Source organism: Catharus ustulatus, chromosome 13 (assembly GCF_009819885.2).
Source record: "Catharus ustulatus isolate bCatUst1 chromosome 13, bCatUst1.pri.v2, whole genome shotgun sequence".
In the NCBI taxonomy this organism is placed as follows: Eukaryota; Metazoa; Chordata; class Aves; order Passeriformes; family Turdidae; genus Catharus; species Catharus ustulatus.
Genome location: NC_046233.1, coordinates 18,017,960 through 18,034,839, shown reverse-complemented (window position 1 = coordinate 18,034,839; position 16,880 = coordinate 18,017,960). Strand labels below are relative to the sequence as shown.

Here is a 16,880-nt window from a genome sequence, read left to right as displayed (position 1 = left end):
GGAAGCAGGAATTCTACCCCCAGCTTTCAGTCATGCTTTTGTTTTCTAAGCTAATGTAGGAAGTCTTGCATTCTGCAGTGACTTGAAATAGATAAAGGAACACATTAAAGGAGGCTTAGGTACTTTTACAGTAGTTAAATTTCTTTTATACTTCTGTGTTTTGTTGATATTTTGTGAAAGGGTGTTTGGGTGAAGAGCCCATGGTTTTAACCTGACAGAGTTAGTCTCTGCCTGAATATCCTTTTAGCTGGTTTTGGATGACTTCTGTGTAACATGGATGTTGGCATTGGAGACAGGTGTTTTCTGCTCCAAGTGGATTTTTGTAATGCTAAATTATTTCAACATGAAAAAAAACCCAAAACACTTGAATTTTACCATCCACTCTCTTACTACCTTCAAGTTTTTTGGTATTTTATCATTTGGTGTAGTCGACTTCAGCAGGAGGAATTAGGCTACTTTGGGCTAATTAGGAATTTCTGTTTATGGGTAGTCCAGTGCTGGAGCATTCACTGAACTCTGCAGTGCTCTTGTGCAGTCTCTTACTCCTTTGCCAGTATGGATTTATATACAGCTGTTCTTGCCAACAGATTCCCCCTTTCTAAACATGGAGTTCAGTTTTCTGTCTTGAATTTAGCCATTGCTATGTGAGAAAAGTACATCCTCAGGTATATTGGTTGACTAGCTTACACATTTGAAACTGGTTCTTTGAACTTCTACCCTAAACTCTTTATTTGTGTTGATGATCTACCCTTGAAAATTTTCATCTGTTGCATCACCTAAAAATGATTTTTAAGCCAAAAAGAGAAATAAACTAAAAACAATGCTAAAACAAGGTCACAATGTTTGTGATAGTATTTTAAATAGCATAAATGTGGATATTTATAAAAATTGCCAAGTTCTTAAAGAAATATCTTCTAGCATGTAGTTTTGTTACAAAGCTTTGTGTTGCCCTGTTCCATGAGTGGAGATTGAAAAAGCCCAGTGCAGTTTGTGTGCAATCTGTTCTCCAGCCATGGAGATGTGGCCAGTTGTTACCAAGGCCCCACAGTTCCTATAAAATGTGTAGACTTTGACATGTACAATTCAGAGCTGTGGTTAAAAACAGCTCCCAGAGCAGTGCTAATGAGCCATTGTAAATCAGTGTGTCTGTGTCCTTCCAGGGACTCACTTTTCCCACTGCTGCCAGCATTTTTTTCATCTTGGCCTGATTTTGCTGGCAGCTGTGACTGCTGTGGTAACTTCCTTTAATGATGCTGTTCTTTCCAGGCTAGGATAAAACTTGTTTGGCTTTTCTTTCACATTTTCAATATCTGAATGACCTTAATGTATTTTTTTTCCAGTTTCTTTGTGTAGCATGTTAAGGTTTGCTGTTCCTGCATTGGAGGCACAGTTCTCCCTGGGAAGGCTGAACTGATTTAGTAATCCACTATTGCAGCCATTCTGTGAATGCCTCAAGTCTCTGCTCTCAGCTGCTCTGAAAATCCAAAAGGAGTAGCTAATGTCAAACAGAAAGGATTAGTCCAAAAAGTCAAATTTACATTGGTATTTAAATACTCTCACTTCCTGAAATATTCCCAAATATCAGTCAGGTATCTTCCTCAGTCAGCTTTTGTAAACTTGTAAAATCCTGTGTTAGTAACCAAAATAAATATTTGTACTTCCAAAACAGTGCTTGCCAGGTGTGTTTTGTTCATGGCTAATCGTTTATGGCTTCATATCAACAGTGACATGAAGCCTTTCACCCTTTTGATTAAATAATCATGTTACTTCAGCTATTCTGACATGTGGGTTTTGTGGAGTTTTGCATCCTTTCCATTCTGGCTGCATTTGTTTAGTGAACACTTCATACTCTTCATGAGCTTTTTTTTCTTCCTTTCCCCAGCAAGTCTGGATGTGTGGTTAGCTGACAGTTTGTCACTTTCTGCTCTGTCTTTTCCTTTCTCCATCCTGATCCTTACTAGAAATCTGAAAAATAAATGTTTATCTTTCCCTCTCACTCTCCCCCCAGCATAAGAAGGACCTGTTGGAGCAGGTCCAGAAGAGAGTGAGGAAGATGTTCAGAGGGCTTGAGCCCCTCTGCTCTGGAGACAAGATCCCATCAAGATTTAACTGTCTAACAAAAGGTTTGGTTTAGATGCCCAGTGTGATCAGGCCTCCTTTCCTACTGAAACTGCAAGGTTAATGTCATGTGGACAGAGGCAGGTAACATGTCATGTACAGTTAGTTGGTTAGGACAAAGATTTTTGGGAATATTTGAAGGTTAGTGATGCAGTTTGGAAAATCTTATTTTGCAGGTTCAGGTTTTAGTATGCAACATGTTAGAATTTATTTAGAAAATGAGTTGAACAAGAATAAAATCAAACAAAGATTTTCCAGGTGACCACAATTTACACATAAGACTAACACCAGAAACATTGGTTTAGCAATGTGTTCTTCAGCCTCTATTTCAATCATTACACTATGGCTTTTTTTCAGCTTTGTCATTCTTATTTTGGGTGATTTCTACTTCGTATTCAAACAATATTAATCACTTTTAAGTGTGAATTTTGTTGCTGGGTTAAACAATATATTTTTGTTTTATAGCACTGAAGAATGTGGAGATGTTGTAACATTTTTCAGAAGCCTTTCAACCTATGCTGAGTGGTTTGAACATCGTAGACGCACCTTCCTGCATTTCAAGGTAGTAAATAAAGCCTTTATTTCTTAGTACAATATTTATTGCTTTAAGAAGTTTATTAAGACAGCACTGGAGGTGAAACTGGCTGTCTCTAGCAGAATATGGGCTCTTAGTTTTGTGTGGGGTGGCGAACACAGCACAAATTTTTAGCTCATATTCTCTTCAAGGGACAATTGAGCTGCGATTGCTGTGTTCCTTATGGGTGGAGGAAGGCAAGACTGTGCCTTTCCGGGAAGGAGTAAGACAGTTTGCTTTGGTACTATATTTTATTTTTCTATTTAAAAACAGGAAAAAGAAGAAATTAAAAGAAAATAACACTTGTAGTTTTTGGCATGTAAATGTTGGTTTTGAAGGATTACATCTGTTTTTCTTGAAGATGTGTCAGCATGTGTTTGGGTGACAGCACTTTCAGTTCTGGAGCGTTTTACTTGTATGGGGAGTAAACTCTTCCTCTCTCCTCACTGGAACATAGTACTTGAGCTTAGTTTTAAGTTCTTGATATTTGGCTTGTTTGTTTTGCCTTTTTGCTGGTTTAGGATAAACAACTAATTATTGGAGTGAAAATACTGCAGTCCTACAGACACAAAACATCTTACATGATGCTTTATGTCAAGAGAAGGATGTTTAGCTGCTTAATTGTTTGTGGTTTCTTGTCTGAGTTTTATGTACCTCAAGAATTTACTGTCATTGAACTTGACACCATCTTTACTTTTCAGCTGTAGTATCAAATGGGAACTGCATAATTTCCTATTTTTTTTCAGTCTTTTAAGCCTTTGAGTTGTGTGCCAAATTAATCAATTTCTATTATCCAATCAACCAGAATAGAAAAAGAGAGTTCTATTTTCTAATAATACAAAAAAAATCCAGTTGTCAGCTGAGGAATAAACTGGCATTGCCTAATCCTGCTGGCTTTTGTATGAGGGCTTTTCTCTAAACCCTCCATAGAAAAGGTAAAGCACCAAGAGCTTTAGGGATCTGTGATTGTTTTTTCCAGCTTCCCTTGATGCTTTCTGATCCTTAGATCAGCGGTGACTGTGGTTTGGGACAGTGAATTGGTGAACTGTTGTAGATATTTCTCATTTAAGAATATAATAAAAAGAAAAAAAATAGAAAAAGGTTTGGAGACAATTTTCAAATTGTTGTTATATAACCAGTTTTGCAAAGTATTTGTTCAGATGTTGAGTATAAACAATGAAGTTATCTGCTAATTGCTAAAAGATGTGTGAAGGTAATTCACTGAAGGCATTACAAGTTTGTCAGTATTACAGATGTTCTTTCTAAAGGTAGGTTTATTTCCATGGTCAAAGACAAGGATAAAGTTGAAAGGCAAACCACTTTGGGACAATGTTTATACCAAATATGACTGACTGTGTGCTTATGAAGAGTATTTTAGGCCTCCTTGGTTTTGTTAACATTGGTAATTGTTCAAGACTTTCTTAGGTAAGAGAATTACTAAAAGGGTTCAAAGATCAAATCTGAAAATTGAAATTACTAGATTGCTAAGGAGAATGTATATTTGTAATTTAATGGTTTTAGTCACTTGTGGTAAAACAATTAGACATACGTTATTATCTGCATAAAACCAACTCAAGAGTCTATCCTGTTAATATTCACACTTACACAACATTAAAAATGAGTGTAATCTTTGTATTTATTTTCTTCACCCCTACCTGCTCTCTAGACTCCTTGGTTGTGGAGATAAAACTGTTGGGGGGAGTAGTCTTGGGTTTATAGCTTTTCTATTGATCTGTTTATTTAAAAAAAAATTGCTAAGGCTTCTATGTAGAAATAAAATAGTTTCTGATACTATCTTTAGAATGTAGTGTAAAAGCACCAAAGGTAGTTTATTTTTTCTTTCCTATTTTGGTTCTTGAGAAGAAAGGGATAATATAGAAGTGGGTGAGTACTTCAAGTAATAGTGAATATTTTGAGAATAATGGCAATTCAAGGTCAATTCAAAATAGGTTTTGAAGGAGCAAATGGAGTGTTCCCCAAATATTCTGTAGGGCAGGTCACAATAAATGTCTGTAAAATGGATTTACATCTGCAAATAATCTAACCTTAGTCTGCTATGAGGCTGAATAGCTGAAATATGTTGGCAAGGCTGGAAGAGCAGGATGTTGAAGCTGATACTGATAAACAAGAACAAAAATTCAAGTTTTATTGGAAATACAGAAGAGAAATGAGTGACAGGGAAAAAAACAGAATGGTTTACATTCAGCTTGATATTAGTACTGGTCTCACAAATAGGAGATGGAAATCCTCCCTACTGAAGCTTTTTTCACTTCGTGTTTTGATGAACTTGCTGTGAATGGGGAAAGTAAAACAAAAACACATCAGAGAACTTGGTGCCTGTATGAGGCATTAGGAAAGTACCACTTGTCTACTTTGGTTTGCTCACAAAGTGTTAGGAAAATTAATCAACATTACTGATGATAATTAGTATGTTTCAAAAATATATACAACATTTTAATGTAAAATTAATGGTGTGGTAGTGGGTAGGTGTTAGAATGTTTACATGTGTGTATATATTACAAAAATATGCATTTGTGTATACACAGTTTTGGTGATATTTACTGATCCTGTTAATACTGGAAAGAGTTTCAGTAGCAGTGATTTGTGATGAGAGTAAGATCATGCTTATGTAACATTATTACACTTACAGCTGTGTTTTTTCTATTTATCACAAGAGACATGAGAGAATTGATGGATTTAATTTTTTCCAAATAGGAATTTGGTTTAACGTTGGAATCTATTTTTACATGCTTTGAAGTTGTTTTTTATATTTTGCTAAAACCTGGGAACATCAAAGTTTTATGATTTATGTGGAAGAATGAAAACCAAATATTGCTGCCAGACTTGGTTTTGTTCTCAGTTAAGACAATGGAATTTCCTTCTTGTTACACTAAATAACTTAAAATGGAAAATATTGGGGATTGCTGTTTTTCTTGGGTAATAGGTTCAGGGCAAAAATATCTGTTCAGAATTAAGTGGACATCAATTCCCCAAAGCACAAGCACTAACAAATCAAGGCTTAGCTAAATAAGATAAATAAAACTAATACAAAATATCTTGTAAAATCAGTGTTCTAGATGTAGTCATATACATCATCATGCATTTGATGTTTAACTATTTCTACAAATTAGGCATCTATACTAGCTTCAAAATTAGTACAAAGTTGATGTGGTAATAGTAACTAGCACACCTTTGGCATTCATTTGTCTGGAGGCTTTCCCCCTGTGGTAGGTATTTGAGGGGAGAAACTGGATGTCAGAAATGTACTGTTGTGGAACTAAAAATATTGTGCTCTTTATTGTGGCCAGTTTTGGATGAACTGAGTGTCAAGGCCTGCATGTGTCAATTTGTGGTTTTAATACACTGCATAGGTTCAAGTAGTTGAGAGAAATGCTTGAAGTTACCTCTGATTTCAGATGAATGATGGAATCAACTTTTTAATTTCAAAATCTGATTTGATTTTTCCCTAATGATCAGAGTTATTGTTGTAGAAGGGTAACTCTTTGCTCTGACATCTAGATGAAATCATACTTATTTACAGGTAAGCACATGAATTCAGCTTTGCTCTTAACTATATTGTCGCATTTCCTGTTAGGAGAAGCTGTGGAACCAAGGCTTGGTCTACATCATTAGTTAATAACTAAAATATTTGAGTCTATTATGCTGTACTTAGACCATTGTTTTAAAATGGGAAACTGGTGTTGCAAAAACAGCTCTTGTGAGAACAGCTCAGCAAAACATATATATTTCACTTAAAAATACATTGTGTAACAATAAAACACACATTATTTTCAAAGCAAAATAGTAGAAGGAAATCTAAAACATCTTTGCAAAGTTCCAGTTGCTATGTTGCTTAGTGTACTAAACCTAAATAGGAGTTATTCTCATTTATCACAAATCAAGGTTTTAATGCAACTTTAATGAACTTAAACTTTGAGAAGTTCTGTTTCTAAACGTAACTTTCTCTTATATGCATCTTCATCCAATACACCTTTGAAGGTCAACTGGAAAGAATTAATTTCAGATTAAAAGAGTCAGATTGGAATTCAGAAGTATTTTTCTTCTTTAGCTTGTTCAAAGAAAGTTTTGCATTTATCTGAAAGTAAAATGTGGTGTTCTGAGTGCTGGTAAAGAATGAGAAAGAAGCAGTTTTGTGTGACTTTTACCTAAAGAGTAAGTGGTGAAATAAAAGCAGAGATGATGTGTGTGCATATATATATATTTTTACACTTCATTAACAGAAAAGATTCTGGAAGCACGAGGGACATGGTAACTACTCAAGTGACTGCTTTGAAATGGTTATGTCAGAGAGAACGGTGCAGCATAGCAGAAGATCCTGGGAATGCAGGGAAAGAACATTAGTAAGGGAGAGGATATGAACTTGTAAACAGAGGAGGAAGTGCCCCTTGTTGCACGCCTGGGGCTGGCATGTGCAGTGGCACCAGCAGTGCTAGTAGTAGGTTCCCACAGGCAGCATCCTCAGGCAGGAGAAGGCGTTGACGTGCTTGGCCAGGACGATGGGGTTGCCCTCCATCCTTATCTCGTCCATGCGCGTGCGGATGTAGCGCGTGTTGTTGGACTTGCAGAATGTGTCGTCCGTGATGGTGGTGATGTTGTTGTACTGCAAACCAAAATGGTTTTATAAATAAATTCTTACATGCATTGTTGATAAAAGGTTATAGCTTTTTTGCCATTTCTTATCCCTGATGTACAGAAACCAGTAATAAATCCTTGCATGGGAATTAGCAGCTTCTGATCTTTTGGATGGTTGTGGCCATATACATTAGCATGCTAAATTGTTTTATTCAGAGGTGCAGTGGAAAACTGGTGGGAACTGTTTCAAAATAGAACAAGTTTAGGTGTGTGACTCTTCAGGTGTTACCCAAGAAAATGTTAAGGAAATCCTTTGGGAATACCTGAAGGTGAAGAATGCGCAGACTCTCCGGTAAGTTTAGGGGAACAGATTCCAGTGCGTTGTGTCCTAAGTAGAGGTAGGCCAAATTAGTGAGCTTCTGTTAAACAGAAAGAGAGGTTACTGATCATGGTATTACTTGAGGTTAAGTAACTCATGCTGTTTACAAGACATCAGTAGTTTTTTCTGATCATATAGCCTGTAAACTGATGTAACAAAAGCCATTATTTTGTTGTGCATGTTGAATTCTATTATATCAAGAAATTCATAGAACAGATCTTCTATGTTTGGGAAATTTACATCAGCATGTTGGTTATAGAAGAGACCACTATAAAGTACTCCCTATATATATTATTTATTAGTATTTCTGTGGTCCTTAGAACTGTACTTGAGCCATCAACTTTTGAATATTTTTTTCTTTACATGCTAGAGAGAAAGAAAATAGATATTTCATAGAAAACTCTTTTCTACATGTAGGACATGAGAGAGTGAGTGCACAAATGACTGATAGTCCAGAGTGCCTTAAAAGCAAAGCAAAAGCTGGAAAGCTCTTCATCGTCATTTGTTTCTTAGATTACAAAAAATACAGAAAAATAATTTGGTGGCAGACTGAATAGTCTGGTTACTAATTTTGTTTACTTTGGTTACCTAAATTATTGGGCTTTTCCTTACCTTGAAAGCATTTGCTTTGATTCCTCTGCTCTTGATTCTGTTTTGGTTTGCATTAAATGTTGTTAGTTTGGGAGGTAGAACAGGAAGTTTTACAAGTCGATTTTCAGCAAGAGAAAGTTCTTCCAACAGCAGAAGCTTTGAAAAGGCTCCATCTTCTATTTCTTCTATTCTATTTCCACTAAAATCAATTCTTCTCAAGGTAGCTTTGCACAAAAGAAATTAAAATCTAAATATTGACTTTATAATTACATGGCATGTAAAATATGTATGGCTGTATATGCTAAATGTTATACTGTTGGCTGCAGCATCTAAGTTGTGATCTACAAGTGCAAATACTATTAAAATATGGGTAAAAATGATATCTGGATTTTTTCCTGGTCTTAAATTGAAAAAGAAAAAAAGGGAAATACTCTGGAGCCTTATTTTTTTCTTAGAGATAACATGATTTCAGATATTCATAGAATTTGCCATGCTGTGGAGTGGGATAGCTGGCAGAGCTGTCCCTGGAGCATTTGAAGGAAAAATAATGCCTGGTCATTTAAGACTGGCTGGGATGCAGAACTGAATTTTATTTTCAGCAATCTGCTCTTTGCCTGATTGTTTGGGAGTATTAAGATGTTTACAGGGTGCAAAATGCATTTCCAATTTGCTTTTCCATTTCGAATTCTAGAACAGAGATGGAAGTTGGGGTGCCACTTACTAATGTCAGCGAAGTCCGAGGCTGCGATCCTTTTGATCTTGTTGAAGCGAGCGTACAGGTACGCGGTTTCCTTGGGCAGGGGCGGCACGGCCTCGATGTCGATCTCCTCGCAGTACACAGAGCCGCTCAGGCACACGCACAGCAAACACGTGGGCAGGTCTGCCAGCAAGGGTTGAGCACACAGGGACAGCTTACTTCAGCTTGGTTACTCAAAATAGAGCTTTCTCTAGTGTCATTTAAGATTCCCCATTGTTAGGATTTTTAAAAATTCTGTTTGCGTCAAGTTCTGAGGAGGTTTAATGTTCTCAACTGTCGCTATAAGGCTAGGATGCACTGAAAAGATGCAGCCACACATGACTTCCTTCTGAGGCAGAAGAAAGCAAAAGCCCTTTGTTAAAGAAACAACCACACTTCTATAGACTAGATAATGGAACTGAGGATAGACTTGATTTCATTGGTGCAAGGAAGGTAACACAAACATGCTTTCACCCAAACATCACATCTCTCATGCATCCAGCAGGTGCTAATCTGTTATTAGTTCTTTCTCTTCTGTCTTCCTTTGAGCAGCTTGAGAAAATCCATGCTGCATTTTTCCCTGGCTTTCACCAGTATCCCACACTCAACTGTTTTGGGTATTTTGTTCTTTTTATTGTCTGTGATTTCCCTGTGTATAATCTGTGTTGTTACCTGAGCATGTGAATGCTATTAATCAGCCTGAATTCAGTTTCAATCCTTAGCTGGATAAGAGTATGGTGAATGTGACAACTGCAAGTTTGTGACCATGTTAAATACAACGTTTGGAACCAAACCCACAAGGAGAAATATCTGGCAATGCATGCATTTGGTACTGTAAGTGCATTGGAACATTTCTGGCAGGTCACACAATATCCTGTGTTGTTCTAGCTACTATTTTGTCTAAACATTTTGATAAAAACTCTAGCAATTATGTTAATATATTTTACATGGTTTAGGTTGGAAGGGACATTAAAGATCATCTTATTCCAGCCTCCTGCCACAGACAGGGCCACCTTCCACTAGACCAGGTTGCTCAGAGCCTTGTGGACAATCTCTATCAGTTTTATACTTGAAATTTTTACAACTGTTGTATAAGCAGAGATAAACTTTTTGTAATGTAGTTTGAGATCTTTGTGGCTTGTCCTGTTCCTCATGGACAGTAGTAAAATAACTTTTGATTTGCTGTAATCTTTTCTGCCAGCAATACACAAATACATATAATGACTGTGGCTTTGAATCCAGTTTTGGCATCACTGCTGTGTCTTGTGCTGTGTTTTCTATATTTTGAGAGTTTTGGTTGGCTTCTACCCTGGAGTGAATACAGTGCAGACAGCAGGGTCATTCCATGGGGTAGTTGTCACTACACAGCAAAACAGGACCTTCTACAACCAGTGAGGAGTAGAAAAGCAGTTGGTCAATACTGGGAAACCAACCCAGTACATGTAGCAGTAATTCATTTTCTTGCAGCACTGCAGAGAACAGAATGAACATTTTGAGGTTTAGCTTTGTGAATATCATAATTTTTAGGCTGCAGAGGTCTACCCCATTTAGTGGTTTGGTTTGTTTGAGTTTTTTATTTTATTTAATGGCTTATTTTCATATGTTTATGTAGGAAATGGAAAAAGTCAAACAGTGTTGTCACTGTTAAAAAAGCAATAGCTTTTATGCTTGTCTGTCTAGAAGCTCTGATATTCTTGGAGGCTTGCTCAGCTTTTGATGGGGGCTTGTTGACAGGGGCTGTTTGGCAATAATTAACCTTGAATTAGCACTTTGGTAGAGATTGATAGTCCACTGGACTTGCTGAATCATTAGTTATTTTTGGAAGTTTAGATCACAGGCACACAAAATAAGTGTCTTTTTCTCACTGCTCTGTTTGGCAGAGGAACTTTGTCCTTTTCATGTGTAGAGAGCACTGGTGCTTGTTAGGAGAAACCTGAACAATGTACCCAGCGCCAGTAGGAAGATTTGGCAAGTAAAGAATATTCCTGATGTATTTTAAACATTGACCTCCCTGATCATCAGATGTAAACTTTGAGAATAGACAATTGTTCAAATAAATCTGTTGACTTAATTAAAGCACATCATATTTCATCATCACTTGGTTAAACTGTGGAACTTACTGGGGGATGTATTTTGTTTTTCTTTGTTGTCTTGCCTAACTTATTTAACTTGGGTACATCTCAATGGCAAATATGACTGGGCAAGTCTGTGGAGAGGCTTACAAGCTGTGCTTTGTGTATTCAGTTTACCTGATGATCCCTTAAATTTTTCAATCTGTTCCATCAGAAGTGAGGTTTTCCACAGAAGATATGAAAGACATTCATAAATGAAAATATTAATTCTGTAGCCTTTGTCATCCTTTGCACATTAGATTTGTACATTAAAATATACTTCTCTTGGATATCTTTGACATCAGAATATTCTTATCAGTTAACTTGTGTATCAGTTAACTTACTTGTGTCCTTTGTTGGTGGGACATCGAGTTGGGCGTCATCGCTTTGCAGCATTAGGGAAGTGTCAAGAGATACATTTGTTCCATCCTTTGTGAGAGAGCAATTGTTATTTTAAAACACAAACCACAGACAAAAAGCCACAGAGCATTACAAGGATCTGAAATAACATCTTTTAAAGGGAGCTTCCTACAATATACCTCCTTAGGGCACTTAATTTTTAAAATGCTTTTATAGATCAGATCACTAATGTGATGTATTGTCACTTTTACATGTGAACTATTCACTTCAAAAGACAAGAAGGGAAGGTGCTGCCAGTGCTCTTTAGAAAACTCTAGTTCTTCAGGGAAGGACAGTAGACCTGAAACAGAAAATACAGTCTATATGGTGGGAAGGAATATGCAAATGGTGGGTATTTACAAACAGTAGTTTCCAAGATCAAGATTTTGCACGTAATGTGAAATTCAATAGGATTCTTGTGAGTGTAAGTTTATTTTGTTGTTGTTTTTACCCAAATAATCTCAGTAAAATGACTGAGATGTCCTTGCATTTAAAGCTATTCAGAATTCCTCCTGGAGGTAGTCATTGCATCTTTTCAACTGCAGGACGACTTGGTTTATAGACACATTCCTTGCAGGTATTGGCTGAAGTGTAGTAACTTGTTTCTGTGATCTGCACCTAAGTCTGTTTTTAAAGTGTGGGCTGCTAACAGAAAGGGCCTTTTGTGATGCAGAGATCAGTAGTCAGGTTTTCATTGGATACTGGAGGACTTTGGGAGAATTATCTATTATTACTACACTGGCTTATACTGTGATTTGCATGCATTAAAGTTAAGGGGATTTTAGTTTGACTGTGAAAGTTGGTTTTGGCTTGTATCATTCATTTGGATTTTTTTTTAATGGGGAATATTTGTAGGACAGAACAAGCCACTATATTCTTTTGGTGTGTGTGGCTATTGGAAACGTGAAGGAAAGAACATTGAGTGGTGTGGAAGATGTTTTGCTTTAAACATGCTTAAGGATCAGGCCCTGGCAGGAATAAGTGCTCTGTTGGAGAGCTGTTTGCACACTGGAAGTGCTGACAAATGAGCCCCTTTAGTTTTCTTAATCCCCCCACTCTCCCCTCCTTCAGGCACACAGGTGATTCATCTGCAAGTGCGGTGCACAAGTAAGAGCTTTCAAGCTCCTTCTGATAGTTTATTTGGTATTTAGCTGCTTGCTTATACTTTACTGTGGGAATTTTTGTATTCTGCAAAACAAACCCCTCAGGCTTGACATAAAGCCTGAGAAACAAGTATCTTGGCCAGCCCCTGTCGTTTTGACCCCTTTTTAGCCTGTGAATCATCCATCCCTTGACTCTTCCCTGCGTCTGCCTCTCCAGGCTCTGGCTCTGGTTTGGGCTAGCTTGGTTTGTCCTGGTGAAGTTTTAGGTTCTCAGTAGGATTCTGGCACAGTTTGGCCGTGCTGGGTGGAGGGAAGCTGAGGGTGTCAGCTCAGCATCTATGCTCTAACAGCAAATCTCACAGAAACTTTCTGCAGGAGTTAGCTCACAAAGATAGGTTGATTAGGCACATGAAGATGTGGACCTTGAGGTGTCTGTGCCACTAGAGACTTCTGAGTGCAGGGACTGTTCATGGAACAAGTGGACTTGTATGGCTGCAGCTGGTTTGGCTCCTGAGGGACATTTCATAACATTTGCTGGCACAGTTTTATCTGTCCCAGGTGAACATTTCTTGCACAGTCTCCTACTTGAGCCATCAAAGTAGTCTGATGGGATTTCTTAGCAGAATGCAATGTATTGCTAATCTCTACCAGTGGGAAATGTCCCAAAAATCGAAACTGGTAATTTGCAGAATACCATTAAATTTCTAAAATTAAGAAGTATTTGCTGATCAGCCGTAAACATTCCTAACTATGGAGTATCAGTGCAGAAGATTGTTTGGATTATAACCACAAGTTCATTATTTGTAAGTTCATATATGTAAGGAATGCATGGAAGGAATATTGGCCTACTCACATACTTAAATTCCACCTGCCTCTTGCTCTTTATTGCACAGATACATTAACACTTTACATCTAAATGCACCAACCATCTTCAAATTTCTGCAAAATAATTTATTCATCTTATAACACAAAGGTCTGGTAGTTTATCAATTAAATTAGTTAGTCCAGATGTGAGACAGCATCTAATTGAGTGGTTCTGTTGTGAAACTTAAGATTTTTGTGTTTTAAATTGTTCAAATTTTTATTCAAGATTGGTGGGGCTGTGATTTCAAATAATCATAGTAATAAATTTCTTCAGATGTTCTTAGTAAAAGTCTTTTTCCTAACTGTGTGTTCAAGCATACAGTAAGGAGTTAAATTTGTATGCAGGATAGATTTCTGACGGGGCATGCTTGAGGAAACATTTGGCATGCATTTCAGTTCCAGTTAACACTTGGAATATTTGGGGAGTAAAACTGGTGCAATAATGAATAGAAGATCTGTTTGTGCACCCCAGGATTTAAACTGGGAACACAGCACTTGTGTCGATGTAGTTGTTGCACATAAGGAACTCATTTATTATTTTGCTATGAAAACATGTCAATGGAGAACTGACCTGATGGAAATAATGACCGACTACATTCCTAAAATTATCCTAAGCAGAACTGTTGGCCTTCAGAAGACCTCCAGCTTATAGCAGGAGGAGTTTGAGTTGTCTGTGGCACATCTGTTGGCACCATTTCCATGTAGGTATACTCCTTGTTCCTTTACTGAAGCAGCAGAAATCTTCTGCAAGCAATTTATTGAGGGTCATCTGATGCTGTGCCTAGCTGGTTAATGTTAGCAGGTTTAATGTTTTTTAAAAACTTACTTCTGAGGGGATAGTCACTGGTCAGTTAGCAGTCATTTATATAGTACCTTTTTCATGGGTTTATGAAAACATGTTACTTCATCACTGTGGCAGATGTCAGATTTAAAAATACCTTAGACATATTTTTGCTATAAATATGTAGCTGATTGTTTTAGCCAACAGTGGAAAGCTGTAATTTAGGTAGAACTGGGAAATATTTAAAAAGTATACGAAAGTGATTTCTCTATATTTGGACTGCAAGTTTTTACTTATCTGTTCCTGTTTTGTTTTTTTTTTCTTGCTTCAGACTAAGTTATTGTAACAAGTACAGTTAATATTAATGAAAACCTCCTTGACATTTTCATACTGGGCTGTTACCACTTGGTTTGGATTTGTGGTATTTTCCTTGGCAACTACTCCTGGGACAATTGCTGCTGGTTTTTCTCCCTGATCAGTGTTTGTATCTCTACTGATGTGTAGTGGTTAGGTCTGAATGGGGGTGTGAGGTTTGTAACTGTCCTTGGCGCTTCACTTAATTCTCCAATGGCTTTGTGTCTTCTGCTTTTGTATTGAAATTCAGAGGCAGGAACGTGGAGCACCCAACACAAACATTGTTTGGAGATGGTGGTGAGTGCACTGAGATGTAGGGGATATTCTCTTTATTAAGACCCTCAAAGTGTTAATGTGTAAGTGCCTCCTCCAGCACTGGACAGTCTATAGAAGTTTGGGACTGCTGAACTGTTGAGCTGTAAAAAATCCAAACCACCCACCCCTGAAAAACTGAGGCAAGAAACTTGTTAGTTTGGCAAGTCAAAAGAGGAATTGTGGCTTATACTGGCAGATTATGTTCAATAAAAAGGGGGGTTCCAATTATTACTTTAATAGTAAAAAAGAAATTAAAAATCACCTTCCTTGTTTTTAAGCAAACTCACTGAGTTAATACAACGTAGTTCAAACTGTTGAGCTAGTAATTAATATATCCTGTTCTTGAAACAATAATGATTGCAGGCACATAAGAACAGCAGAGTTAAAATGATGCTTTAGCCTTATTTGTGCAAGCCTGCCTTCTGTGGCTTACTCAGACTGTAGTAAGGGTAATATTTTTGTGGTTTTAGTTTGAGTGGCTTTCCCTATGTCTGAACCCATTGTATGTTTCCCTGCTATTTTAGGACTTTTCCATAAAACTCACATGCATGCATATAACACCTTTTTCACATAATACTTATTTTAGTTTAAAATATTAAAAGGAGAAGATTAAATAAAATACCTTTCTTATATCCTTGGACTGCATTTCATAATCTTGTTGGGTCAGGCTTCCCATGGAAACATCTGCATCATACTCATAAAACTGTAGTGATTCTTGCTGTAGAGGTGGTGCAGGATTTACCAAAGGTACAAACACAAACAAAAAAAAAGTAGCCTGCAAAGTCTCCATTCTTGCCCAGAACAATGTATGTGGCTTTCAGAGAGCTGCTGAAGATCTGCTCGTGCCTGGACTCTGGAGAACACTTTCTTTGGGACTGGAAATGAAAATGCAATCCGTCAAAACAATATTTAAAGCCTAGAGGACTTGTTGGCAGTGGTTTCTAACACATAAGGAACATGGAACAACTTTTAACTCTTGATATCCTTTAATTAGACTCTAACTTTATAAAACCTGTTCTTAACATGAGAAGAAACTAGGAAATAACAAACATTTTCCAGCTAATAAGGGACTATTGTCTTAATTGCATTTGCTTGTTTCCCAGTTTGTTATTTTGTTAAAAGCAAGACAACTTTGTTAATATTAAATATTTGACATATCTGTAAATGAACTAATTACAATATGTGAGGTTCAAATGCATTTTCTTTTATTGTCAAAATAAGAGTTTTCAAACCAAATGCTCTCTACCTATAACCTCTGACTGTCTTTTACTTTACATTTGAGACTAGACAAGAGAAGTTAATTCCCTCAGAATATTACACAGGTTAGGCAATTTTCAGGCAGGAAAGGGGAAGAGGCTGCAAACATGATCTTTGAAACATTACAAATATGCATGCAGAATTTTAAAAAATAAATCTTTGCACAGCATTTTTCTCCTCTTTACTGTACTTTTTAAATAAGGTCAAAGTTAATCTACTTTTAGGAAAAAAGTCCACCTACCTTTTTAGTAGATTCCAAGCTCTTCACTGAAAAACCAGATATCCTTATCTGTAGTTACTCTTTTGTCAATGTACTTCAGGTTCAAGTTATGCATTACATCCAAATTGCTGAAATGAATACTCTCAGAGTTTGACAGTCTGAAAAGTGCTTTCCATGGGGTAAAAACACTTTGCCAGCATTCTCTCCCAGGGTGAGAGGTAATATCCTGGAGCAGGGGGCTGTGCTTTGCATAACATTTGCAAATGCTAAGCCTGTGTAGCTCATCCTACTTTTGGTATTCTTGTTAAAACAGCAGCTTTCTGCTTTGTGGTTAAAAAAAGGCTTTTTCTGTAAATCAAATATTAATTGTGCAAACTGGAGGTCCCTAATAAAGCATGTGTTATCCATTTTGTGAAATGCTTCAGCCTTGAGACAAAGCAGCTGCTTTCTGAGACAGAGGTAGAGCCAAAACACACGTCTGTTGT

At 37.1% G+C, this 16,880-nt stretch overlaps 2 protein-coding genes across 6 annotated transcripts in view; one reads left to right on the top strand and one right to left on the bottom strand.

Moving 5' to 3' along the window:
- LOC117002281 (centromere protein P) overlaps positions 1-16,880 on the top strand; it is a 114,647-nt gene that overhangs the window by 7,399 nt on the left and 90,368 nt on the right. For all 5 annotated transcript variants that reach the window (XM_033071198.2, XM_033071200.2, XM_033071199.2 and 2 more), the window contains one exon: positions 2,584-2,680. In XM_033071198.2, coding sequence (XP_032927089.1) covers positions 2,584-2,680 — 97 coding nt within the window. The remainder of the gene's footprint in view (positions 1-2,583; positions 2,681-16,880) is intronic.
- OGN (osteoglycin) lies at positions 4,811-16,594 on the bottom strand. The gene is made up of 7 exons (XM_033071196.1): positions 16,417-16,594; positions 15,541-15,793; positions 11,447-11,531; positions 8,977-9,135; positions 8,277-8,479; positions 7,609-7,704; positions 4,811-7,313 (listed from the first exon to the last, which is right to left on the bottom strand). Exons 2-7 carry the CDS (start codon positions 15,706-15,708, stop codon positions 7,143-7,145), a joined length of 882 nt encoding a protein of 293 aa, XP_032927087.1. The 5' UTR covers positions 15,709-15,793; positions 16,417-16,594; the 3' UTR covers positions 4,811-7,142.